This window comes from Oncorhynchus gorbuscha, unplaced genomic scaffold (assembly GCF_021184085.1).
Source record: "Oncorhynchus gorbuscha isolate QuinsamMale2020 ecotype Even-year unplaced genomic scaffold, OgorEven_v1.0 Un_scaffold_1390, whole genome shotgun sequence".
Classification (NCBI taxonomy): domain Eukaryota; kingdom Metazoa; phylum Chordata; class Actinopteri; order Salmoniformes; family Salmonidae; genus Oncorhynchus; species Oncorhynchus gorbuscha.
In genome coordinates this window covers 124433-151501 of record NW_025746180.1, presented here as the reverse complement: position 1 = coordinate 151501, position 27069 = coordinate 124433, and the positions used below count along the sequence as shown (strand labels likewise).

The 27069-nt window shown below is 47.4% G+C and overlaps 1 protein-coding gene across 1 annotated transcript in view; it reads right to left on the bottom strand.

Annotated features, from left to right (window-relative positions):
* Positions 1 to 507: 507 nt before the first annotated feature.
* Positions 508 to 27069, bottom strand: part of LOC124022438 (ankyrin-3-like) — a gene marked incomplete at its 3' end in the record, with an annotated part of 124621 nt that continues 98059 nt past the window's right edge. The window contains 3 exon segments of the mRNA XM_046337363.1: positions 508 to 705; positions 4615 to 4713; positions 7309 to 7407. Coding sequence (XP_046193319.1) covers positions 508 to 705; positions 4615 to 4713; positions 7309 to 7407 — 396 coding nt within the window.

Sequence of the window (27069 nt, the reverse complement as noted above, 5' to 3'; positions counted from 1 at the left end):
TTAGGACATACCACATTAGAACACAGGACAGGACATACCACATTAGAACACAGGTTAGGACATACCACATTAGAACACAGGACAGGACATACCACATTACAACACAGGATATGACATACCACATTAGAACACAGGACAGGACACAGGACAGGACATACCACATTAGAACGCAGATTAGGACATACCACATTAGAACACAGGACAGTACATACCACATTAGAACAAAGGACAGGACAGGACATACCACATTAGAACACAGGATAGGACATACCACATTAGAACACAGGACAGGACATACCACATGAGAACACAGGACAGGGCATACCACATTAGAACACAGGACAGGACATACCACATTAGAACACAGGACAGGACATACCACATTAGAACACAGGACAGGACATACCACATTAGAACACATGACAGGACATACCACATTAGAACACATGACAGGACATACCACATTACAACTCAGGACAACCCTAACACCTGACCCCTGACCCTCACCTTGTTGCCCAAGCTGATGGTGGCTTCCCTGGCCAGTAGCAGGGTAACGATGTCTACGTTGCCCTCCTGAGAGGCCAGGTGCAGCGGTGTGATGCCCTGACGTGTCATAGAGTTGGTGTCGGCTCCGTACTCCAGCAGCGTCGTGGCAATCTCCATCTGGTTCTTCTTAGCCGCGATGTGGAGTGGAGTATAGCCATTCTACAACACAGACAGAACATATTACACCACAGAGGAGGGTACCCATTCTACACCACAGAGGAGGGTACCCATTCTACACCACAGAGGAGGGTACCCATTCTACTCCAAAGACAGAACATATGACAACACAGAGGAGGGTACCCATTCTACACCACAGAGGAGGGTACCCATTCTACACCACATACAGAACATATGACACCACAGAGGAGGGTACCCATTCTACACCACAGAGGAGGGTACCCATTCTACACCACAGAGGAGGGTACCCATTCTACACCACAGAGGATGGTACCCATTCTACACCACAGACAGAACATATGACACCACAGAGGAGGGTACCCATTCTACACCACAGAGGAGGGTACCCATTCTACACCACATACAGAACATATGACACCACAGAGGAGGGTACCCATTCTACACCACAGAGGAGGGTACCCATTCTACACCACAGAGGAGGGTACCCATTCTACACCACAGAGGAGGGTACCCATTCTACACCACAGACAGAACATATTACACCACAGAGGAGGGTACCCATTCTACACCACAGAGGAGGGTACCCATTCTACACCACAGACAGAACATATTACACCACAGAGGAGGGTACCCATTCTACACAACAGAGGAGGGTACCCATTCTACACAACAGAGGAGGGTACCCATTCTACACAACAGAGGAGGGTACCCATTCTACACCACAGAGGATGGTACCCATTCTACACCACATACAGAACATATGACACCACAGAGGAGGGTACCCATTCTACACCACAGAGGAGGGTACCCATTCTACACCACAGAGGAGGGTACCCATTCTACACCACAGACAGAACATATTACACCACAGAGGAGGGTACCCATTCTACACCACAGAGGAGGGTACCCATTCTACACCACAAAGGAGGGTACCCATTCTACACCACAGAGGAGGGTACCCATTCTACAACACAGAGGAGGGTACCCATTCTACACCACAGAGGAGGGTACCCATTCTACACCACAGAGGAGGGTACCCATTCTACACCACAGACAGAACATATTACGACACAGAGGAGGGTACCCATTCTACAACACAGACAGAACATATGACAACACAAAGGAGGGTACCCATTCTACACCACAGAGGAGGGTACCCATTCTACACCACAGAGGAGGGTACCCATTCTACAACACAGAGGAGGGTACCCATTCTACACCACAGACAGAACATATGACACCACAGAGGAGGGTACCCATTCTACACCACAGACAGAACATATTACACCACAGAGGAGGGTACCCATTCTACACCACAGAGGAGGGTACCCATTCTACACCACAGACAGAACATATTACACCACAGAGGAGGGTACCCATTCTACACCACAGAGGAGGGTACCCATTCTACACCACAGAGGAGGGTACCCATTCTACAACACAGACAGAACATATTACACCACAGAGGAGGGTACCCATTCTACACCACAGAGGAGGGTACCCATTCTACACCACAGACAGAACATATGACAACACAGAGGAGGGTACCCATTCTACATCACAGACAGAACATATTACACCACAGAGGAGGGTACCCATTCTACACCACAGAGGAGGGTACCCATTCTACACCACAGACAGAACATATTACACCACAGAGGAGGGTACCCATTCTACACCACAGAGGAGGGTACCCATTCTACACCACAGAGGAGGGTACCCATTCTACAACACAGACAGAACATATGACACCACAGAGGAGGGTACCCATTCTACACCACAGACAGAACATATTACAACACAGAGGAGGGTACCCATTCTACACCACAGAGGAGGGTACCCATTCTACAACACAGAGGAGGGTACCCATTCTACACCACAGAGGAGGGTACCCATTCTACAACACAGACAGAACATATTACACCACAGAGGAGGGTACCCATTCTACACCACAGAGGAGGGTACCCATTCTACACCACAGAGGAGGGTACCCATTCTACAACACAGACAGAACATATTACACCACAGAGGAGGGTACCCATTCTACACCACAGAGGAGGGTACCCATTCTACACCACAGAGGAGGGTACCCATTCTACACCACAGACAGAACATATTACGCCACAGAGGAGGGTACCCATTCTACACCACAGAGGAGGGTACCCATTCTACACCACAGAAGAGGGTACCCATTCTACACCACAGAGGAGGGTACCCATTCTACACCACAGAGGAGGGTACCCATTCTACACCACAGACAGAACATATTACGACACAGAGGAGGGTACCCATTCTACAACACAGAGGAGGGTACCCATTCTACACCACAGAGGAGGGTACCCATTCTACAACACAGACAGAACATATTACACCACAGAGGAGGGTACCCATTCTACACCACAGAGGAGGGTACCCATTCTACACCACAGAGGAGGGTACCCATTCTACACCACAGAGGAGGGTACCCATTCTACACCACAGACAGAACATATTACGACACAGAGGAGGGTACCCATTCTACAACACAGACAGAACATATGACAACACAAAGGAGGGTACCCATTCTACACCACAGAGGAGGGTACCCATTCTACACCACAGAGGAGGGTACCCATTCTACAACACAGAGGAGGGTACCCATTCTACACCACAGACAGAACATATGACACCACAGAGGAGGGTACCCATTCTACACCACAGACAGAACATATTACACCACAGAGGAGGGTACCCATTCTACACCACAGAGGAGGGTACCCATTCTACACCACAGACAGAACATATTACACCACAGAGGAGGGTACCCATTCTACACCACAGAGGAGGGTACCCATTCTACACCACAGAGGAGGGTACCCATTCTACAACACAGACAGAACATATTACACCACAGAGGAGGGTACCCATTCTACACCACAGAGGAGGGTACCCATTCTACACCACAGACAGAACATATGACAACACAGAGGAGGGTACCCATTCTACATCACAGACAGAACATATTACACCACAGAGGAGGGTACCCATTCTACACCACAGAGGAGGGTACCCATTCTACACCACAGACAGAACATATTACACCACAGAGGAGGGTACCCATTCTACACCACAGAGGAGGGTACCCATTCTACACCACAGAGGAGGGTACCCATTCTACAACACAGACAGAACATATGACACCACAGAGGAGGGTACCCATTCTACACCACAGACACAACATATTACAACACAGAGGAGGGTACCCATTCTACACCACAGAGGAGGGTACCCATTCTACAACACAGAGGAGGGTACCCATTCTACACCACAGAGGAGGGTACCCATTCTACAACACAGACAGAACATATTACACCACAGAGGAGGGTACCCATTCTACACCACAGAGGAGGGTACCCATTCTACACCACAGAGGAGGGTACCCATTCTACAACACAGACAGAACATATTACACCACAGAGGAGGGTACCCATTCTACACCACAGAGGAGGGTACCCATTCTACACCACAGAGGAGGGTACCCATTCTACACCACAGACAGAACATATTACGCCACAGAGGAGGGTACCCATTCTACACCACAGAGGAGGGTACCCATTCTACACCACAGAGGAGGGTACCCATTCTACACCACAGAGGAGGGTACCCATTCTACAACACAGAGGAGGGTACCCATTCTACACCACAGAGGAGGGTACCCATTCTACAACACAGACAGAACATATTACACCACAGAGGAGGGTACCCATTCTACACCACAGAGGAGGGTACCCATTCTACACCACAGAGGAGGGTACCCATTCTACACCACAGAGGAGGGTACCCATTCTACACCACAGACAGAACATATTACGCCACAGAGGAGGGTAATATCCTGTAAGTGGCTCTGGATAAGAGCGTCTGCTGTGGTGTAAATGTGTAATTGATACCTACCTTGGCAGCAGCGTGTGGTGAAGCTCCCTGGTCCAGCAGCAGCAGAGCCACTTTCTGGTTGTCATAGTGAGCAGCTACATGTAGGGGAGTTAGACCACTCTATAGAAACGGCATACATAGCTGCATTAGTGTTGGACTGAAGGTGGAGGCACTTAGCCCAACACAGTGGAAGGATGACAAACTGGGATCTGAAGTGGTTGAAATATAAATCAGTTAGAACAATTCCAATACTGTCTTTGTCCGTTGAATAAAGACATGTTCAGTCTCGGACCAAGATATCCCTCTAGTGGTGTGGGTGCTGTGCTTTGGCAATGTGGGTGGGGTTATATCCTTCCTGTTTGGCCCTGTCCGGGGGTAATATCGGATGGGGCCACAGTGTCTCCTGACCCCTCCTGTCTCAGCCTCCAGTATTTATGTTGCAGTAGTTTGTGTCTGGGGGCTAGGGTCAGTCTGTTATATCTGGAGTACTTCTCCTGTCTTATCCGGTGTCCTGTGTGAATTTAAGTATGCTCTCTCTAATTCTCTCTTTCTTTCTCTCTCTCGGAGGACCTGAGCCCTAGGACCATGCCTCAGGACTACCTGGCATGATGACTCCTTGCTGTCGCCAGTCCACCTGGCCGTGCTGCTGCAGTTTCAACTGTTCTGCCTGCGGCTATGGAACCCTGACCTGTTCACCGGACGTGCTACCTGTCCCAGACCTGCTGTTTTCAACTCTCTAAAGACAGCAGGAGTGGTAGAGATACTCTTAGTGATCGGCTATGAAAATCCAACTGACATTTACTCCTGAGGTGCTGACTTGTTGCATCCTCGACAACCACTGTGATTATTATTATTTGACCCTGCTGGTCATTTATGAACATTTGAACATCTTGGCCATGTTCTGTTATAATCTCCACCCGGCACAGCCAGAAGAGGACTGGCCACCCCTCATAGCCTGGTTCCTCTCTAGGTTTCGTCCTAGGCTCCAGCCTTTCTAGGGAGTTTTTCCTAGCCACCGTGCTTCTACACCTGCATTGTTTGCTGTTTGTGGTTTTAGCCTGGGTTTCTGTACAGCACTTTGAGATATCAGCTGATCTAAGAAGAGCTTTATAAATGGATTTGATTTGATGTTATATTGATCAGAGTGTTTCAGCACCATAACAGGGGCTTCTCTCTCTAGAGCAGGGGTGTCAAACACATGTTGGGGAAACAAACTCAATCTACTTCTAAATGTCAATCACCACCTTCCGGAGACACCTGAAACCCCACCTCTTTAAGGAATACCTAGGATAGGATAAAGTAATCCTTCTCACCCCCCCCCCCCTTTAAGATTTAGATGCACTATTGTAAAGTGACTGTTCCACTGGATGTCATAAGGTGAATGCACCAATTTGTAAGTCGCTCTGGATAAGAGCGTCTGCTAAATGACTTAAATGTAAAATGTAGTGTAAATGTAGTGGCTCTGGATCAGAGCCATGTAAATGTAAATGAGTCAAACCAAATCCAACCTCAATCTACTTCTAAATGAGTCAAACCAAATCCAACCTCAATCTACTTCTAAATGAGTCAAACCAAATCCAACCTCAATCTACTTCTAAATGAGTCAAACCAAATCCAAACTGTATACATGATAATGGACCTTCATTCATACAGTTTCTTCATCCAGCTAATAATCAAATGAAAGAGTCGTAGTGGGAGGACCACACAACATATCATCGCGTAGCTCCAAGCCGGAGTCGTAGTGGGAGGACCACACAACATATCATGGCGTAGCTCCAAGCCGGAGTCGTAGTGGGAGGACCACACAACATATCATCACGTAGCTCCAAGCCGGAGTCGTAGTGGGAGGACCACACAACATATCATCGCGTAGCTCCAAGCCGGAGTCGTAGTGGGAGGACCACACAACATATCATCGCGTAGCTCCAAGCCGGAGTCGTAGTGGGAGGACCACACAACATATCATGGCGTAGCTCCAAGCCGGAGTCGTAGTGGGAGGACCACACAACATATCATCACGTAGCTCCAAGCCGGAGTCGTAGTGGGAGGACCACACAACATATCATCGCGTAGCTCCAAGCCGGAGTCGTAGTGGGAGGACCACACAACATATCATCGCGTAGCTCCAAGCCGGAGTCGTAGTGGGAGGACCACACAACATATCATCACGTAGCTCCAAGCCGGAGTCGTAGTGGGAGGACCACACAACATATCATCACGTAGCTCCAAGCCGGAGTCGTAGTGGGAGGACCACACAACATATCATCTCGTAGCTCCAAGCTGGAGTCGTAGTGGGAGGACCACACAACATATCATCACGTAGCTCCAAGCTGGAGTCGTAGTGGGAGGACCACACAACATATCATGGCGTAGCTCCAAGCCGGAGTCGTAGTGGGAGGACCACACAACATATCATCGCGTGACTCCCAAGCTTCCTTCCATGTGATGGTTAATCAATATTTGCACACAAAAGGCGTTTTCACCGCCATTTCTCAAATAACACATTTTACCGACAAATTAAAAAGGTTGGATGGAAACCTGGTTCGTAGCACTGCAAGAATACTGATGTGTAGTTACATTATAATGAACCAATATGAGAATAACTCATATGACATCAGTGAGAACTATTTGTGCTGTACGTTACTATTACTATCAGTGAGATGCACTACTGACTACCAGACTAGCTCATCCCTGTTTCCATGGTGACTACGGTACCTTCCCAGCTGCATCGGGCGCAGTGTGTCTCTGCAGCAGAAGGTTGGCCACTTCCATCTTCCCATACTTAGCTGCAACATGGAGGGGAGTGAAGCCTTTCTGGAAGAGGGGAGGAGAGGAGGAGAGAGGAGGAAAGGAGAGGAGGAGGCGATGAAAGGAAAGGAGAGGAGAGGAGGAGGTGATGAAAGGAGTGAGGAGACAGGGAGGAGATGATGGAGATGAGAGGAGTACAGAGAGGAGATGAGAGAGGAGATGAGAGAGGAAAGGAGATGAGAGAAGAGGAGTAGACAGCAATGAGCCACAACAACACTCACAGCATCACATAGATTATTACATGTTAGTCATTTAGCAAAAGCTCTTATCCAGAGCACCTTACAGTTAGTGCTTTCATCATCAGATAGCTAGGTGGACAACCACATATTACAGTAGTTAGTATATTCAGATAGCTAGGTGGGACAACCACATATTACAGTAGTTAGTATATTCAGATAGCTAGGTGAGACAACCACATATTACAGTAGTTAGTATATTCATCATCAGATAGCTAGGTGGGACAACCACATATCACAGTAGTTAGTATATTCAGATAGCTAGGTGAGACAACCACATATTACAGTAGTTAGTATATTCAGATAGCTAGGTGGGACAACCACATATCACAGTAGTTAGTATATTCAGATAGCTAGGTGGACAACCACATATTACAGTAGTTAGTATATTCATCTTCAGATAGCTAGGTGGGACAACCACATATTACAGTAGTTAGTATATTCATCTTCAGATAGCTAGGTGGGACAACCACATATCACAGTAGTTAGTATATTCAGATAGCTAGGTGGACAACCACATATTACAGTAGTTAGTATATTCATCATCAGATAGCTAGGTGGGACAACCACATATCACAGTAGTTAGTATATTCAGATAGCTAGGTGGGACAACCACATATCACAGTAGTTAGTATATTCAGATAGCTAGGTGGGACAACCACATATCACAGTAGTTAGTATATTCAGATAGCTAGGTGAGACAACCACATATCACAGTAGTTAGTATATTCAGATAGCTAGGTGGACAACCACATATCACAGTAGTTAGTATATTCAGATAGCTAGGTGAGACAACCACATATCACAGTAGTTAGTATATTCAGATAGCTAGGTGGGACAACCACATATCACAGTAGTTAGTATATTCAGATAGCTAGGTGGGACAACCACATATCACAGTAGTTAGTATATTCAGATAGCTAGGTGAGACAACCACATATCACAGTAGTTAGTATATTCAGATAGCTAGGTGGGACAACCACATATCACAGTAGTTAGTATATTCAGATAGCTAGGTGAGACAACCACATATCACAGTAGTTAGTATATTCAGATAGCTAGGTGGGACAACCACATATCACAGTAGTTAGTATATTCAGATAGCTAGGTGGGACAACCACATATCACAGTAGTTAGTATATTCAGATAGCTAGGTGAGACAACCACATATCACAGTAGTTAGTATATTCAGATAGCTAGGTGGGACAACCACATATCACAGTAGTTAGTATATTCAGATAGCTAGGTGAGACAACCACATATCACAGTAGTTAGTATATTCAGATAGCTAGGTGGGACAACCACATATCACAGTAGTTAGTATATTCAGATAGCTAGGTGGGACAACCACATATCACAGTAGTTAGTATATTCAGATAGCTAGGTGAGACAACCACATATCACAGTAGTTAGTATATTCAGATAGCTAGGTGAGACAACCACATATCCCAGTAGTTAGTATATTCAGATAGCTAGGTGGGACAAGCACATATCACAGTAGTTAGTATATTCATCTTCAGATAGCTAGGTGAGACAACCACATATCACAGTAGTTAGTATATTCATCTTCAGATAGCTAGGTGGGACAACCACATATCACAGTAGTTAGTATATTCAGATAGCTAGGTGAGACAACCACATATCACAGTAGTTAGTATATTCAGATAGCTAGGTGGGACAACCACATATCACAGTAGTTAGTATATTCAGATAGCTAGGTGGGACAACCACATATCACAGTAGTTAGTATATTCAGATAGCTAGGTGGGACAACCACATATCACAGTAGTTAGTATATTCATCTTCAGATAGCTAGGTGAGACAACCACATATCACAGTAGTTAGTATATTCATCTTCAGATAGCTAGGTGAGACAACCACATATCACAGTAGTTAGTATATTCAGATAGCTAGGTGAGACAACCACATATCACAGTAGTTAGTATATTCAGATAGCTAGGTGAGACAACCACATATCACAGTAGTTAGTATATTCAGATAGCTAGGTGAGACAACCACATATCACAGTAGTTAGTATATTCAGATAGCTAGGTGAGACAACCACATATCACAGTAGTTAGTATATTCAGATAGCTAGGTGAGACAACCACATATCACAGTAGTTAGTATATTCAGATAGCTAGGTGAGACAACCACATATCACAGTAGTTAGTATATTCAGATGAGTGGGAGAGAAGAGTGGGAGAGAAGAGCTTGGACTGGGCTGAGTGGGAGAGAAGAGCTTGGACTGGGCTGAGTGGGAGAAGAGCTTGGACTGGGCTGAGCGGGAGAGAAGAGCTTGGACTGGGCTGAGTGGGAGAGAAGAGCTTGGACTGGGCTGACTGGGCTGAGTGGGAGAAGAGCTTGGACTGGGCTGAGCGGGAGAGAAGAGCTTGGACTGGGCTGAGCGGGAGAGAAGAGCTTGGACTGGGCTGACTGGGCTGAGTGGGAGAAGAGCTTGGACTGGGCTGAGCGGGAGAGAAGAGCTTGGACTGGGCTGAGTGGGCTGAGTAGGAGAGAAGAGCTTGGACTGGGCTGAGCGGGAGAGAAGAGCTTGGACTGGGCTGAGTGGGAGCTGCCCTCCCGTAGGGGTGGGATGGCACAAGTGGAGAGCCCAGCCAACAGTGAGTTGCAGTAGTCCAGACGGGAGAGGACAAGTGCCTCGATTAGGACCTGCGCCGCTTCCTTTGTGAGGGAAGGTCGTACTCTACAGATGTTGTAGAAGATGAACCTGCAAGAATGGGTCACTGCTTTGATGTTTGCAGAGAACGACAGGGTGCTGTCCAGGGTCACGCCAAGGTTCTTTTCACTCTGGGAGGGCGACACTGTGGAGTCAACTGGGATGGAGAGGAAGAGCAATTCCGTATTGTCGAGGCTGAGGTGGAGGACCGACATCCAAGCTGAGATATATGAGAAGCGTGTCGCCACCTGGGTGTCAGAAGGGGTTAAGGAGAAAAGTAGTTGTGTCATCTGCATAGCAATAATAGGAGAGACCATGTGAGGATATGACGGAGCTGAGTGACTTGGTGTATGGAGAGAAGAGGAGAGGGCCTAGAACCGAGCCCTGGGGGACACCAGTAGAGAGAGTACGTGGTGCGGACACAGATCCTCTCCACATCACCTGGTAGGAGCGGCCTGCCAGGTAGGATGCAATCCAGTAGTGTGGAGAACCTGAGACGCCTGAGACGCCCAGCCCTGAGGGTGGAGCCTGATACGCCCAGGCCTGAGAGGGTGGAGAGGAGGATCTGATAGAGCCTGAGACACCCAGCCCTGAGAGGGTGGAGAGGAGGATCTGATAGAGTCTGAGACACCCAGCCCTGAGAGAGTGGAGAGGAGGATCTGATAGAGCCTGAGACTCCCAGCCCTGAGAGGGTGGAGAGGAGGATCTGATAGAGCCTGCGACACCCAGCCCTGAGAGGGTGGAGAGGAGGATCTGATAGAGCCTGAGACACCCAGCCCTGAGAGGGTGGAGAGGAGGATCTGATAGAGTCTGAGACACCCAGCCCTGAGAGAGTGGAGAGGAGGATCTGATAGAGCCTGAGACTCCCAGCCCTGAGAGGGTGGAGAGGAGGATCTGATAGAGCCTGAGACACCCAGCCCTGAGAGGGTGGAGAGGAGGATCTGATAGAGCCTGAGACACCCAGCCCTGAGAGGGTGGAGAGGAGGATCTGATAGAGTCTGAGACACCCAGCCCTGAGAGGGTGGAGAGGAGGATCTGATAAAGCCTGAGACACCCAGCCCTGAGAGGGTGGAGAGGAGGATCTGATAGACCCTGGGACTATTTGAATGACCAGTCTTGAAGCCTGACTGGTTAGGGTCCAGAAGATCCTCTGTGACACAGAGGAGAGCAGAATCGTGTTGAGTGACCCATCTTGAGGCCTGACTGGTTAGGGTCCAGAAGATCCTCTGTGACACAGAGGAGAGCAGAATCGTGTTGAGTGACCTGTCTTGAGGCCTGACTGGTTAGGGTCCAGAAGATCGTTCTGAGAGAGTCGGTCAGAGATGCTCAAGTGTTTTAGAGAGAAAAGAAAGAAGGGATAAAGGTCTGTAGTTTTAGATGTCAGATGAGTCGAGTTTTGATTTCTTGAGGAGGGGAGTGACTCTGGCCATTTTGAAGTCATAGGGTGCGCAGCCAGTGGTCAGGGATGAGGGAAGTGAGGAATGGGAGGAGTTTTGATTTCTTGAGGAGGGGAGTGACTCTGGCCATTTTGAAGTCATAGGGTGCGCAGCCAGTGGTCAGGGATGAGGGAAGTGAGGAATGGGAGGAGGTCTCCAGAGATTGTCTTGGAGAAGAAAGAAGGGGATGGGGTCGAGCGGCCAGACCTCACTAGTCGCAGGCTGTCATCTGGAGCGAGAGGGGAGAAAGAGGTAAAGGTGTAGGGTAGTTCTGTGTGAGTGAGACCAGTGGACTCAATAGGCTGAGTGGAGGAGGAGAGGGTATCGTCAACCTTTTTTTCAAAGTGGTTGACAAAGTAATCCGCAGAGAGGGAGGAGGGAGTGGGTGGAGGATTAAGGAAGGAGAAGGTGGAAAAAGAGAGGCAGAAGCTTGATATTTGAGTGGTATAAAGTGGCTTTAGCAGTGGATACATAAATAACAAGGTAAGATACTCAAGTGAGAGAGTGGTGTGGAGACTTCCTCTCTTTCTTTCCTCAAATAACTCGGCAGAACCGTCTTGGCGACAAAACGGCCACAAACATAACTGCCGCTTACAGCTGAGAAGCCAAGGGAGACTGAAGAACTAACACTTACAGCTGAGAAGCCAAGGGAGACTGAAGAACTAACACTTACAGCTGAGAAGCCAAGGGAGACTGAAGAACTAACACTTACAGCTGAGAAGCCAAGGGAGACTGAAGAACTAACACTTACTGCTGAGAAGCCAAGGGAGACTGAAGAACTAACACTTACTGCTGAGAAGCCAAGGAGACTGAAGAACTAACACTTACTGCTGAGAAGCCAAGGGAGACTGAAGAACTAACACTTACTGCTGAGAAGCCAAGGGAGACTGAAGAACTAACACTTACTGCTGACTGCTGAGAAGCCAAGGAGACTGAAGAACTAACACTTACTGCTGACTGCTGAGAAGCCAAGGGAGACAAAAGAACTAACACTTACAGCTGAGAAGCCAAGGGAGACTGAAGAACTAACACTTACAGCTGAGAAGCCAAGGGAGACTGAAGAACTAACACTTACTGCTGACTGCTGAGAAGCCAAGGGAGACTGAAGAACTAACACTTACAGCTGAGAAGCCAAGGAGACTGAAGAACTAACACTTACAGCTGAGAAGCCAAGGGAGACTGAAGAACTAACACTTACAGCTGAGAAGCCAAGGGAGACTGAAGAACTAACACTTACAGCTGAGAAGCCAAGGGAGACTGAAGAACTAACACTTACAGCTGAGAAGCCAAGGGAGACTGAAGAACTAACACTTACTGCTGAGAAGCCAATGGAGACTGAAGAACTAACACTTAGTGCTGAGAAGCCAAGGGAGACTGAAGAACTAACACTTACTGCTGAGAAGCCAAGGGAGACTGAAGAACTAACACTTACTGCTGAGAAGCCAAGGGAGACTGAAGAACTAACACTTACTGCTGACTGCTGAGAAGCCAAGGGAGACTGAATAACTAACACTTACTGCTGACTGCTGAGAAGCCAAGGGAGACTGAAGAACTAACACTTACAGCTGAGAAGCCAAGGGAGACTGAAGAACTAACACTTACAGCTGAGAAGCCAAGGGAGACTGAAGAACTAACACTTACAGCTGAGAAGCCAAGGGAGACTGAATAACTAACACTTACAGCTGAGAAGCCAAGGGAGACTGAATAACTAACACTTACTGCTGAGAAGCCAAGGGAGACTGAAGAACTAACACTTACTGCTGAGAAGCCAAGGAGACTGAAGAACTAACACTTACTGCTGAGAAGCCAAGGGAGACTGAAGAACTAACACTTACTGCTGAGAAGCCAAGGGAGACTGAAGAACTAACACTTACTGCTGACTGCTGAGAAGCCAAGGGAGACTGAAGAACTAACACTTACTGCTGACTGCTGAGAAGCCAAGGGAGACTGAAGAACTAACACTTACTGCTGACTGCTGAGAAGCCAAGGGAGACTGAAGAACTAACACTTACTGCTGACTGCTGAGAAGCCAAGGGAGACTGAAGAACTAACACTTACTGCTGACTGCTGAGAAGCCAAGGGAGACTGAAGAACTAACACTTACTGCTGACTGCTGAGAAGCCAAGGGAGACTGAAGAACTAACACTTACTGCTGACTGCTGAGAAGCCAAGGGAGACTGAAGAACTAACACTTACTGCTGACTGCTGAGAAGCCAAGGGAGACTGAAGAACTAACACTTACTGCTGACTGCTGAGAAGCCAAGGGAGACTGAAGAACTAACACTTACAGCTGAGAAGCCAAGGGAGACTGAAGAACTATCACTTACTGCTGAGAAGCCAAGGGAGACTGAAGAACTAACACTTACTGCTGAGAAGCCAAGGGAGACTGAAGAACTAACACTTACTGCTGACTGCTGAGAAGCCAAGGGAGACTGAAGAACTAACACTTACTGCTGACCAAGCTGAGAAGCCAAGGGAGACTGAAGAACTAACACTTACAGCTGAGAAGCCAAGGGAGACTGAAGAACTAACACTTACTGCTGACTGCTGAGAAGCCAAGGGAGACTGAAGAACTAACACTTACAGCTGAGAAGCCAAGGAGACTGAAGAACTAACACTTACAGCTGAGAAGCCAAGGGAGACTGAAGAACTAACACTTACAGCTGAGAAGCCAAGGGAGACTGAAGAACTAACACTTACAGCTGAGAAGCCAAGGAGACTGAAGAACTAACACTTACAGCTGAGAAGCCAAGGGAGACTGAAGAACTAACACTTACTGCTGAGAAGCCAATGGAGACTGAAGAACTAACACTTACTGCTGAGAAGCCAAGGGAGACTGAAGAACTAACACTTACTGCTGAGAAGCCAAGGGAGACTGAAGAACTAACACTTACTGCTGAGAAGCCAAGGAGACTGAAGAACTAACACTTACTGCTGACTGCTGAGAAGCCAAGGGAGACTGAAGAACTAACACTTACTGCTGACTGCTGAGAAGCCAAGGAGACTGAAGAACTAACACTTACAGCTGAGAAGCCAAGGGAGACTGAAGAACTAACACTTACAGCTGAGAAGCCAAGGAGACTGAAGAACTAACACTTACAGCTGAGAAGCCAAGGAGACTGAATAACTAACACTTACAGCTGAGAAGCCAAGGGAGACTGAATAACTAACACTTACTGCTGAGAAGCCAAGGGAGACTGAAGAACTAACACTTACTGCTGAGAAGCCAAGGGAGACTGAAGAACTAACACTTACTGCTGAGAAGCCAAGGGAGACTGAAGAACTAACACTTACTGCTGAGAAGCCAAGGGAGACTGAAGAACTAACACTTACTGCTGACTGCTGAGAAGCCAAGGGAGACTGAAGAACTAACACTTACTGCTGACTGCTGAGAAGCCAAGGGAGACTGAAGAACTAACACTTACTGCTGACTGCTGAGAAGCCAAGGAGACTGAAGAACTAACACTTACTGCTGACTGCTGAGAAGCCAAGGGAGACTGAAGAACTAACACTTACTGCTGACTGCTGAGAAGCCAAGGGAGACTGAAGAACTAACACTTACTGCTGACTGCTGAGAAGCCAAGGGAGACTGAAGAACTAACACTTACTGCTGACTGCTGAGAAGCCAAGGGAGACTGAAGAACTAACACTTACTGCTGACTGCTGAGAAGCCAAGGAGACTGAAGAACTAACACTTACTGCTGACTGCTGAGAAGCCAAGGGAGACTGAAGAACTAACACTTACAGCTGAGAAGCCAAGGGAGACTGAAGAACTAACACTTACAGCTGAGAAGCCAAGGAGACTGAAGAACTAACACTTACAGCTGAGAAGCCAAGGGAGACTGAAGAACTAACACTTACAGCTGAGAAGCCAAGGGAGACTGAAGAACTAACACTTACAGCTGAGAAGCCAAGGGAGACTGAAGAACTAACACTTACTGCTGAGAAGCCAAGGGAGACTGAAGAACTAACACTTACTGCTGAGAAGCCAAGGGAGACTGAAGAACTAACACTTACTGCTGAGAAGCCAAGGGAGACTGAAGAACTAACACTTACTGCTGAGAAGCCAAGGGAGACTGAAGAACTAACACTTACTGCTGACTGCTGAGAAGCCAAGGGAGACTGAAGAACTAACACTTACTGCTGACTGCTGAGAAGCCAAGGAGACTGAAGAACTAACACTTACTGCTGAGAAGCCAAGGGAGACTGAAGAACTAACACTTACAGCTGAGAAGCCAAGGGAGACTGAAGAACTAACACTTACAGCTGAGAAGCCAAGGGAGACTGAAGAACTAACACTTACAGCTGAGAAGCCAAGGGAGACTGAAGAACTAACACTTACTGCTGAGAAGCCAAGGAGACTGAAGAACTAACACTTACTGCTGAGACTGAAGAACTAACACTTACAGCTGAGAAGCCAAGGAGACTGAAGAACTAACACTTACTGCTGAGAAGCCAAGGGAGACTGAAGAACTAACACTTACTGCTGAGAAGCCAAGGAGACTGAAGAACTAACACTTACTGCTGAGAAGCCAAGGGAGACTGAAGAACTAACACTTACTGCTGAGAAGCCAAGGGAGACGGAAGAACTAACACTTACTGCTGACTGCTGAGAAGCCAAGGGAGACTGAAGAACTAACACTTACTGCTGACTGCTGAGAAGCCAAGGGAGACTGAAGAACTAACACTTACTGCTGACTGCTGAGAAGCCAAGGGAGACTGAAGAACTAACACTTACTGCTGACTGCTGAGAAGCCAAGGGAGACTGAAGAACTAACACTTACTGCTGACTGCTGAGAAGCCAAGGGAGACTGAAGAACTAACACTTACTGCTGACTGCTGAGAAGCCAAGGGAGACTGAAGAACTAACACTTACAGCTGAGAAGCCAAGGGAGACTGAAGAACTAACACTTACAGCTGAGAAGCCAAGGGAGACTGAAGAACTAACACTTACAGCTGAGAAGCCAAGGGAGACTGAAGAACTAACACTTACAGCTGAGAAGCCAAGGGAGACTGAAGAACTAACACTTACAGCTGAGAAGCCAAGGGAGACTGAAGAACTAACACTTACTGCTGAGAAGCCAAGGGAGACTGAAGAACTAACACTTACTGCTGAGAAGCCAAGGGAGACTGAAGAACTAACACTTACTGCTGAGAAGCCAAGGAGACTGAAGAACTAACACTTACTGCTGAGAAGCCAAGGGAGACTGAAGAACTAACACTTACTGCTGACTGCTGAGAAGCCAAGGAGACTGAAGAACTAACACTTACTGCTGACTGCTGAGAAGCCAAGGGAGACTGAAGAACTAACACTTACAGCTGAGAAGCCAAGGGAGACTGAAGAACTAACACTTACAGCTGAGAAGCCAAGGAGACTGAAGAACTAACACTTACAGCTGAGAAGCCAAGGGAGACTGAAGAACTAACACTTACTGCTGAGAAGCCAAGGGAGACTGAAGAACTAACACTTACTGCTGAGAAGCCAAGGGAGACTGAAGAACTAACACTTACTGCTGAGAAGCCAAGGGAGACTGAAGAACTAACACTTACTGCTGAGAAGCCAAGGGAGACGGAAGAACTAACACTTACTGCTGACTGCTGAGAAGCCAAGGGAGACTGAAGAACTAACACTTACTGCTGACTGCTGAGAAGCCAAGGGAGACTGAAGAACTAACACTTACTGCTGACTGCTGAGAAGCCAAGGGAGACTGAAGAACTAACACTTACTGCTGACTGCTGAGAAGCCAAGGGAGACTGAAGAACTAACACTTACAGCTGAGAAGCCAAGGGAGACTGAAGAACTAACACTTACAGCTGAGAAGCCAAGGGAGACTGAAGAACTAACACTTACAGCTGAGAAGCCAAGGAGACTGAATAACTAACACTTACAGCTGAGAAGCCAAGGGAGACTGAATAACTAACACTTACTGCTGAGAAGCCAAGGAGACTGAAGAACTAACACTTACTGCTGAGAAGCCAAGGGAGACTGAAGAACTAACACTTACTGCTGACTGCTGAAAAGCCAAGGGAGACTGAAGAACTAACACTTACTGCTGACTGCTGAGAAGCCAAGGAGACTGAAGAACTAACACTTACTGCTGACTGCTGAGAAGCCAAGGGAGACTGAAGAACTAACACTTACAGCTGAGAAGCCAAGGGAGACTGAAGAACTAACACTTACTGCTGAGAAGCCAAGGGAGACTGAAGAACTAACACTTACTGCTGAGAAGCCAAGGGAGACTGAAGAACTAACACTTACTGCTGACTGCTGAGAAGCCAAGGGAGACTGAAGAACTAACACTTACTGCTGACTGCTGAGAAGCCAAGGGAGACAAAAGAACTAACACTTACAGCTGAGAAGCCAAGGGAGACTGAAGAACTAACACTTACAGCTGAGAAGCCAAGGGAGACTGAAGAACTAACACTTACTGCTGACTGCTGAGAAGCCAAGGGAGACTGAAGAACTAACACTTACAGCTGAGAAGCCAAGGGAGACTGAAGAACTAACACTTACAGCTGAGAAGCCAAGGGAGACTGAAGAACTAACACTTACAGCTGAGAAGCCAAGGGAGACTGAAGAACTAACACTTACAGCTGAGAAGCCAAGGGAGACTGAAGAACTAACACTTACAGCTGAGAAGCCAAGGGAGACTGAAGAACTAACACTTACTGCTGAGAAGCCAATGGAGACTGAAGAACTAACACTTACTGCTGAGAAGCCAAGGGAGACTGAAGAACTAACACTTACTGCTGAGAAGCCAAGGGAGACTGAAGAACTAACACTTACTGCTGAGAAGCCAAGGGAGACTGAAGAACTAACACTTACTGCTGACTGCTGAGAAGCCAAGGGAGACTGAAGAACTAACACTTACTGCTGACTGCTGAGAAGCCAAGGGAGACTGAAGAACTAACACTTACAGCTGAGAAGCCAAGGGAGACTGAAGAACTAACACTTACAGCTGAGAAGCCAAGGGAGACTGAAGAACTAACACTTACAGCTGAGAAGCCAAGGGAGACTGAATAACTAACACTTACAGCTGAGAAGCCAAGGGAGACTGAATAACTAACACTTACTGCTGAGAAGCCAAGAGAGACTGAAGAACTAACACTTACTGCTGAGAAGCCAAGGGAGACTGAAGAACTAACACTTACTGCTGAGAAGCCAAGGGAGACTGAAGAACTAACACTTACTGCTGAGAAGCCAAGGGAGACTGAAGAACTAACACTTACTGCTGACTGCTGAGAAGCCAAGGGAGACTGAAGAACTAACACTTACTGCTGACTGCTGAGAAGCCAAGGAGACTGAAGAACTAACACTTACTGCTGACTGCTGAGAAGCCAAGGGAGACTGAAGAACTAACACTTACTGCTGACTGCTGAGAAGCCAAGGGAGACTGAAGAACTAACACTTACTGCTGACTGCTGAGAAGCCAAGGGAGACTGAAGAACTAACACTTACTGCTGACTGCTGAGAAGCCAAGGGAGACTGAAGAACTAACACTTACTGCTGACTGCTGAGAAGCCAAGGGAGACTGAAGAACTAACACTTACTGCTGACTGCTGAGAAGCCAAGGGAGACTGAAGAACTAACACTTACTGCTGACTGCTGAGAAGCCAAGGGAGACTGAAGAACTAACACTTACAGCTGAGAAGCCAAGGGAGACTGAAGAACTAACACTTACAGCTGAGAAGCCAAGGGAGACTGAAGAACTAACACTTACAGCTGAGAAGCCAAGGGAGACTGAAGAACTAACACTTACAGCTGAGAAGCCAAGGAGACTGAAGAACTAACACTTACAGCTGAGAAGCCAAGGAGACTGAAGAACTAACACTTACTGCTGAGAAGCCAAGGGAGACTGAAGAACTAACACTTACTGCTGAGAAGCCAAGGAGACTGAAGAACTAACACTTACTGCTGAGAAGCCAAGGAGACTGAAGAACTAACACTTACTGCTGAGAAGCCAAGGGAGACTGAAGAACTAACACTTACTGCTGACTGCTGAGAAGCCAAGGGAGACTGAAGAACTAACACTTACTGCTGACTGCTGAGAAGCCAAGGGAGACTGAAGAACTAACACTTACTGCTGAGAAGCCAAGGGAGACTGAAGAACTAACACTTACAGCTGAGAAGCCAAGGGAGACTGAAGAACTAACACTTACAGCTGAGAAGCCAAGGGAGACTGAAGAACTAACACTTACAGCTGAGAAGCCAAGGGAGACTGAAGAACTAACACTTACTGCTGAGAAGCCAAGGGAGACTGAAGAACTAACACTTACTGCTGAGACTGAAGAACTAACACTTACAGCTGAGAAGCCAAGGGAGACTGAAGAACTAACACTTACTGCTGAGAAGCCAAGGGAGACTGAAGAACTAACACTTACTGCTGAGAAGCCAAGGGAGACTGAAGAACTAACACTTACTGCTGAGAAGCCAAGGGAGACTGAAGAACTAACACTTACTGCTGAGAAGCCAAGGGAGACGGAAGAACTAACACTTACTGCTGACTGCTGAGAAGCCAAGGGAGACTGAAGAACTAACACTTACTGCTGACTGCTGAGAAGCCAAGGGAGACTGAAGAACTAACACTTACTGCTGACTGCTGAGAAGCCAAGGGAGACTGAAGAACTAACACTTACTGCTGACTGCTGAGAAGCCAAGGGAGACTGAAGAACTAACACTTACTGCTGACTGCTGAGAAGCCAAGGGAGACTGAAGAACTAACACTTACTGCTGACTGCTGAGAAGCCAAGGGAGACTGAAGAACTAACACTTACAGCTGAGAAGCCAAGGGAGACTGAAGAACTAACACTTACAGCTGAGAAGCCAAGGGAGACTGAAGAACTAACACTTACAGCTGAGAAGCCAAGGGAGACTGAAGAACTAACACTTACAGCTGAGAAGCCAAGGGAGACTGAAGAACTAACACTTACAGCTGAGAAGCCAAGGGAGACTGAAGAACTAACACTTACTGCTGAGAAGCCAAGGGAGACTGAAGAACTAACACTTACTGCTGAGAAGCCAAGGGAGACTGAAGAACTAACACTTACTGCTGAGAAGCCAAGGGAGACTGAAGAACTAACACTTACTGCTGAGAAGCCAAGGAGACTGAAGAACTAACACTTACTGCTGACTGCTGAGAAGCCAAGGGAGACTGAAGAACTAACACTTACTGCTGACTGCTGAGAAGCCAAGGAGACTGAAGAACTAACACTTACAGCTGAGAAGCCAAGGGAGACTGAAGAACTAACACTTACAGCTGAGAAGCCAAGGGAGACTGAAGAACTAACACTTACAGCTGAGAAGCCAAGGGAGACTGAAGAACTAACACTTACTGCTGAGAAGCCAAGGAGACTGAAGAACTAACACTTACTGCTGAGAAGCCAAGGGAGACTGAAGAACTAACACTTACTGCTGAGAAGCCAAGGGAGACTGAAGAACTAACACTTACTGCTGAGAAGCCAAGGGAGACGGAAGAACTAACACTTACTGCTGACTGCTGAGAAGCCAAGGAGACTGAAGAACTAACACTTACTGCTGACTGCTGAGAAGCCAAGGAGACTGAAGAACTAACACTTACTGCTGACTGCTGAGAAGCCAAGGGAGACTGAAGAACTAACACTTACTGCTGACTGCTGAGAAGCCAAGGGAGACTGAAGAACTAACACTTACAGCTGAGAAGCCAAGGGAGACTGAAGAACTAACACTTACAGCTGAGAAGCCAAGGGAGACTGAAGAACTAACACTTACAGCTGAGAAGCCAAGGGAGACTGAATAACTAACACTTACAGCTGAGAAGCCAAGGGAGACTGAATAACTAACACTTACTGCTGAGAAGCCAAGGGAGACTGAAGAACTAACACTTACTGCTGAGAAGCCAAGGGAGACTGAAGAACTAACACTTACTGCTGACTGCTGAGAAGCCAAGGGAGACTGAAGAACTAACACTTACTGCTGACTGCTGAGAAGCCAAGGGAGACTGAAGAACTAACACTTACTGCTGACTGCTGAGAAGCCAAGGGAGACTGAAGAACTAACACTTACAGCTGAGAAGCCAAGGGAGACTGAAGAACTAACACTTACTGCTGAGAAGCCAAGGGAGACTGAAGAACTAACACTTACTGCTGAGAAGCCAAGGGAGACTGAAGAACTAACACTTACTGCTGACTGCTGAGAAGCCAAGGGAGACTGAAGAACTAACACTTACTGCTGACTGCTGAGAAGCCAAGGGAGACAAAAGAACTAACACTTACAGCTGAGAAGCCAAGGGAGACTGAAGAACTAACACTTACAGCTGAGAAGCCAAGGGAGACTGAAGAACTAACACTTACTGCTGACTGCTGAGAAGCCAAGGGAGACTGAAGAACTAACACTTACAGCTGAGAAGCCAAGGGAGACTGAAGAACTAACACTTACAGCTGAGAAGCCAAGGGAGACTGAAGAACTAACACTTACAGCTGATAAGCCAAGGGAGACTGAAGAACTAACACTTACAGCTGAGAAGCCAAGGGAGACTGAAGAACTAACACTTACAGCTGAGAAGCCAAGGGAGACTGAAGAACTAACACTTACTGCTGAGAAGCCAATGGAGACTGAAGAACTAACACTTACTGCTGAGAAGCCAAGGGAGACTGAAGAACTAACACTTACTGCTGAGAAGCCAAGGGAGACTGAAGAACTAACACTTACTGCTGAGAAGCCAAGGGAGACTGAAGAACTAACACTTACTGCTGACTGCTGAGAAGCCAAGGGAGACTGAAGAACTAACACTTACTGCTGACTGCTGAGAAGCCAAGGGAGACTGAAGAACTAACACTTACAGCTGAGAAGCCAAGGAGACTGAAGAACTAACACTTACAGCTGAGAAGCCAAGGGAGACTGAAGAACTAACACTTACAGCTGAGAAGCCAAGGAGACTGAATAACTAACACTTACAGCTGAGAAGCCAAGGGAGACTGAATAACTAACACTTACTGCTGAGAAGCCAAGAGAGACTGAAGAACTAACACTTACTGCTGAGAAGCCAAGGAGACTGAAGAACTAACACTTACTGCTGAGAAGCCAAGGGAGACTGAAGAACTAACACTTACTGCTGAGAAGCCAAGGGAGACTGAAGAACTAACACTTACTGCTGACTGCTGAGAAGCCAAGGAGACTGAAGAACTAACACTTACTGCTGACTGCTGAGAAGCCAAGGGAGACTGAAGAACTAACACTTACTGCTGACTGCTGAGAAGCCAAGGAGACTGAAGAACTAACACTTACTGCTGACTGCTGAGAAGCCAAGGGAGACTGAAGAACTAACACTTACTGCTGACTGCTGAGAAGCCAAGGGAGACTGAAGAACTAACACTTACTGCTGACTGCTGAGAAGCCAAGGGAGACTGAAGAACTAACACTTACTGCTGACTGCTGAGAAGCCAAGGGAGACTGAAGAACTAACACTTACTGCTGACTGCTGAGAAGCCAAGGGAGACTGAAGAACTAACACTTACTGCTGACTGCTGAGAAGCCAAGGGAGACTGAAGAACTAACACTTACAGCTGAGAAGCCAAGGAGACTGAAGAACTAACACTTACAGCTGAGAAGCCAAGGAGACTGAAGAACTAACACTTACAGCTGAGAAGCCAAGGGAGACTGAAGAACTAACACTTACAGCTGAGAAGCCAAGGGAGACTGAAGAACTAACACTTACAGCTGAGAAGCCAAGGGAGACTGAAGAACTAACACTTACTGCTGAGAAGCCAAGGGAGACTGAAGAACTAACACTTACTGCTGAGAAGCCAAGGGAGACTGAAGAACTAACACTTACTGCTGAGAAGCCAAGGGAGACTGAAGAACTAACACTTACTGCTGAGAAGCCAAGGGAGACTGAAGAACTAACACTTACTGCTGACTGCTGAGAAGCCAAGGGAGACTGAAGAACTAACACTTACTGCTGACTGCTGAGAAGCCAAGGGAGACTGAAGAACTAACACTTACTGCTGAGAAGCCAAGGGAGACTGAAGAACTAACACTTACAGCTGAGAAGCCAAGGGAGACTGAAGAACTAACACTTACAGCTGAGAAGCCAAGGGAGACTGAAGAACTAACACTTACAGCTGAGAAGCCAAGGAGACTGAAGAACTAACACTTACTGCTGAGAAGCCAAGGAGACTGAAGAACTAACACTTACTGCTGAGACTGAAGAACTAACACTTACAGCTGAGAAGCCAAGGGAGACTGAAGAACTAACACTTACTGCTGAGAAGCCAAGGGAGACTGAAGAACTAACACTTACTGCTGAGAAGCCAAGGGAGACTGAAGAACTAACACTTACTGCTGAGAAGCCAAGGGAGACTGAAGAACTAACACTTACTGCTGAGAAGCCAAGGAGACGGAAGAACTAACACTTACTGCTGACTGCTGAGAAGCCAAGGGAGACTGAAGAACTAACACTTACTGCTGACTGCTGAGAAGCCAAGGAGACTGAAGAACTAACACTTACTGCTGACTGCTGAGAAGCCAAGGGAGACTGAAGAACTAACACTTACTGCTGACTGCTGAGAAGCCAAGGGAGACTGAAGAACTAACACTTACTGCTGACTGCTGAGAAGCCAAGGGAGACTGAAGAACTAACACTTACTGCTGACTGCTGAGAAGCCAAGGGAGACTGAAGAACTAACACTTACAGCTGAGAAGCCAAGGGAGACTGAAGAACTAACACTTACAGCTGAGAAGCCAAGGGAGACTGAAGAACTAACACTTACAGCTGAGAAGCCAAGGGAGACTGAAGAACTAACACTTACAGCTGAGAAGCCAAGGGAGACTGAAGAACTAACACTTACAGCTGAGAAGCCAAGGGAGACTGAAGAACTAACACTTACTGCTGAGAAGCCAAGGGAGACTGAAGAACTAACACTTACTGCTGAGAAGCCAAGGGAGACTGAAGAACTAACACTTACTGCTGAGAAGCCAAGGGAGACTGAAGAACTAACACTTACTGCTGAGAAGCCAAGGGAGACTGAAGAACTAACACTTACTGCTGACTGCTGAGAAGCCAAGGGAGACTGAAGAACTAACACTTACTGCTGACTGCTGAGAAGCCAAGGAGACTGAAGAACTAACACTTACTGCTGAGAAGCCAAGGGAGACTGAAGAACTAACACTTACTGCTGAGAAGCCAAGGGAGACTGAAGAACTAACACTTACTGCTGAGAAGCCAAGGGAGACTGAAGAACTAACACTTACTGCTGAGAAGCCAAGGGAGACGGAAGAACTAACACTTACTGCTGACTGCTGAGAAGCCAAGGGAGACTGAAGAACTAACACTTACTGCTGACTGCTGAGAAGCCAAGGGAGACTGAAGAACTAACACTTACTGCTGACTGCTGAGAAGCCAAGGGAGACTGAAGAACTAACACTTACTGCTGACTGCTGAGAAGCCAAGGGAGACTGAAGAACTAACACTTACTGCTGACTGCTGAGAAGCCAAGGGAGACTGAAGAACTAACACTTACTGCTGACTGCTGAGAAGCCAAGGGAGACTGAAGAACTAACACTTACTGCTGACTGCTGAGAAGCCAAGGGAGACTGAAGAACTAACACTTACTGCTGACTGCTGAGAAGCCAAGGGAGACTGAAGAACTAACACTTACTGCTGACTGCTGAGAAGCCAAGGGAGACTGAAGAACTAACACTTACAGCTGCCACTGAGAAGCCAAGGGAGACTGAAGAACTAACACTTACTGCTGACTGCGTAGTAGAGGTGGGACCACTCCAATACAGTCACTGATCACCAACACAAGTCACAAATCGCCCCGCCACTTGATCCTGGTTGATGTGTCAACAACTATCTGCAAATGATGAGCAGTCAGCAGTTCACACACCAAGTAGACCACTGGGAAGACAGTCAGCAGTTCACACACCAAGTAGACCACTGGGAAGACAGTCAGCAGTTCACACACCAAGTAGACCACTGGGAAGACAGTCAGCAGTTCACACACCAAGTAGACCACTGGGAAGACAGTCAGCAGTTCACACACCAAGTAGACCACTGGGAAGACAGTCAGCAGTTCACACACCAAGTAGACCACTGGGAAGACAGTCAGCAGTTCACACACCAAGTAGACCACTGGGAAGACAGTCAGCAGTTCACACACCAAGTAGACCACTGGGAAGAAAGTCAGCAGTTCACACACCAAGTAGACCACTGGGAAGACAGTCAGCAGTTCACACACCAAGTAGACCACTGGGAAGACAGTCAGCAGTTCACACACCAAGTAGACAGTCAGCAGTTCACACACCAAGTAGACCACTGGGAAGACAGTCAGCAGTTCACACACCAAGTAGACAGTCAGCAGTTCACACACCAAGTAGACCACTGGGAAGACAGTCAGCAGTTCACACACCAAGTAGACCACTGGGAAGACAGTCAGCAGTTCACACACCAAGTAGACCACTGGGAAGAAAGTCAGCAGTTCACACACCAAGTAGACCACTGGGAAGACAGTCAGCAGTTCACACACCAAGTAGACCACTGGGAAGACAGTCAGCAGTTCACACACCAAGTAGACCACTGGGAAGAAAGTCAGCAGTTCACACACCAAGTAGACCACTGGGAAGACAGTCAGCAGTTCACACACCAAGTAGACCACTGGGAAGACAGTCAGCAGTTCACACACCAAGTAGACAGTCAGCAGTTCACACACCAAGTAGACCACTGGGAAGACAGTCAGCAGTTCACACACCAAGTAGACCACTGGGAAGATAGTCAGCAGTTCACACACCAAGTAGACCACTGGGAAGACAGTCAGCAGTTCACACACCAAGTAGACAGTCAGCAGTTCACACACCAAGTAGACCCCTGGGAAGACAGTCAGCAGTTCACACACCAAGTAGACCACTGGGAAGACAGTCAGCAGTTCACACACCAAGTAGACAGTCAGCAGTTCACACACCAAGTAGACCACTGGGAAGACAGTCAGCAGTTCACACACCAAGTAGGCCACTGGGAAGACAGTCAGCAGTTCACACACCAAGTAGACCACTGGGAAGACAGTCAGCAGTTCACACACCAAGTAGACCACTGGGAAGACAGTCAGCAGTTCACACACCAAGTAGACCACTGGGAAGACAGTCAGCAGTTCACACACCAAGTAGACAGTCAGCAGTTCACACACCAAGTAGACCACTGGGAAGACAGTCAGCAGTTCACACACCAAGTAGACCACTGGGAAGACAGTCAGCAGTTCACACACCAAGTAGACCACTGGGAAGACAGTCAGCAGCTCACACACCAAGTAGACCACTGGGAAGACAGTCAGCAGTTCACACACC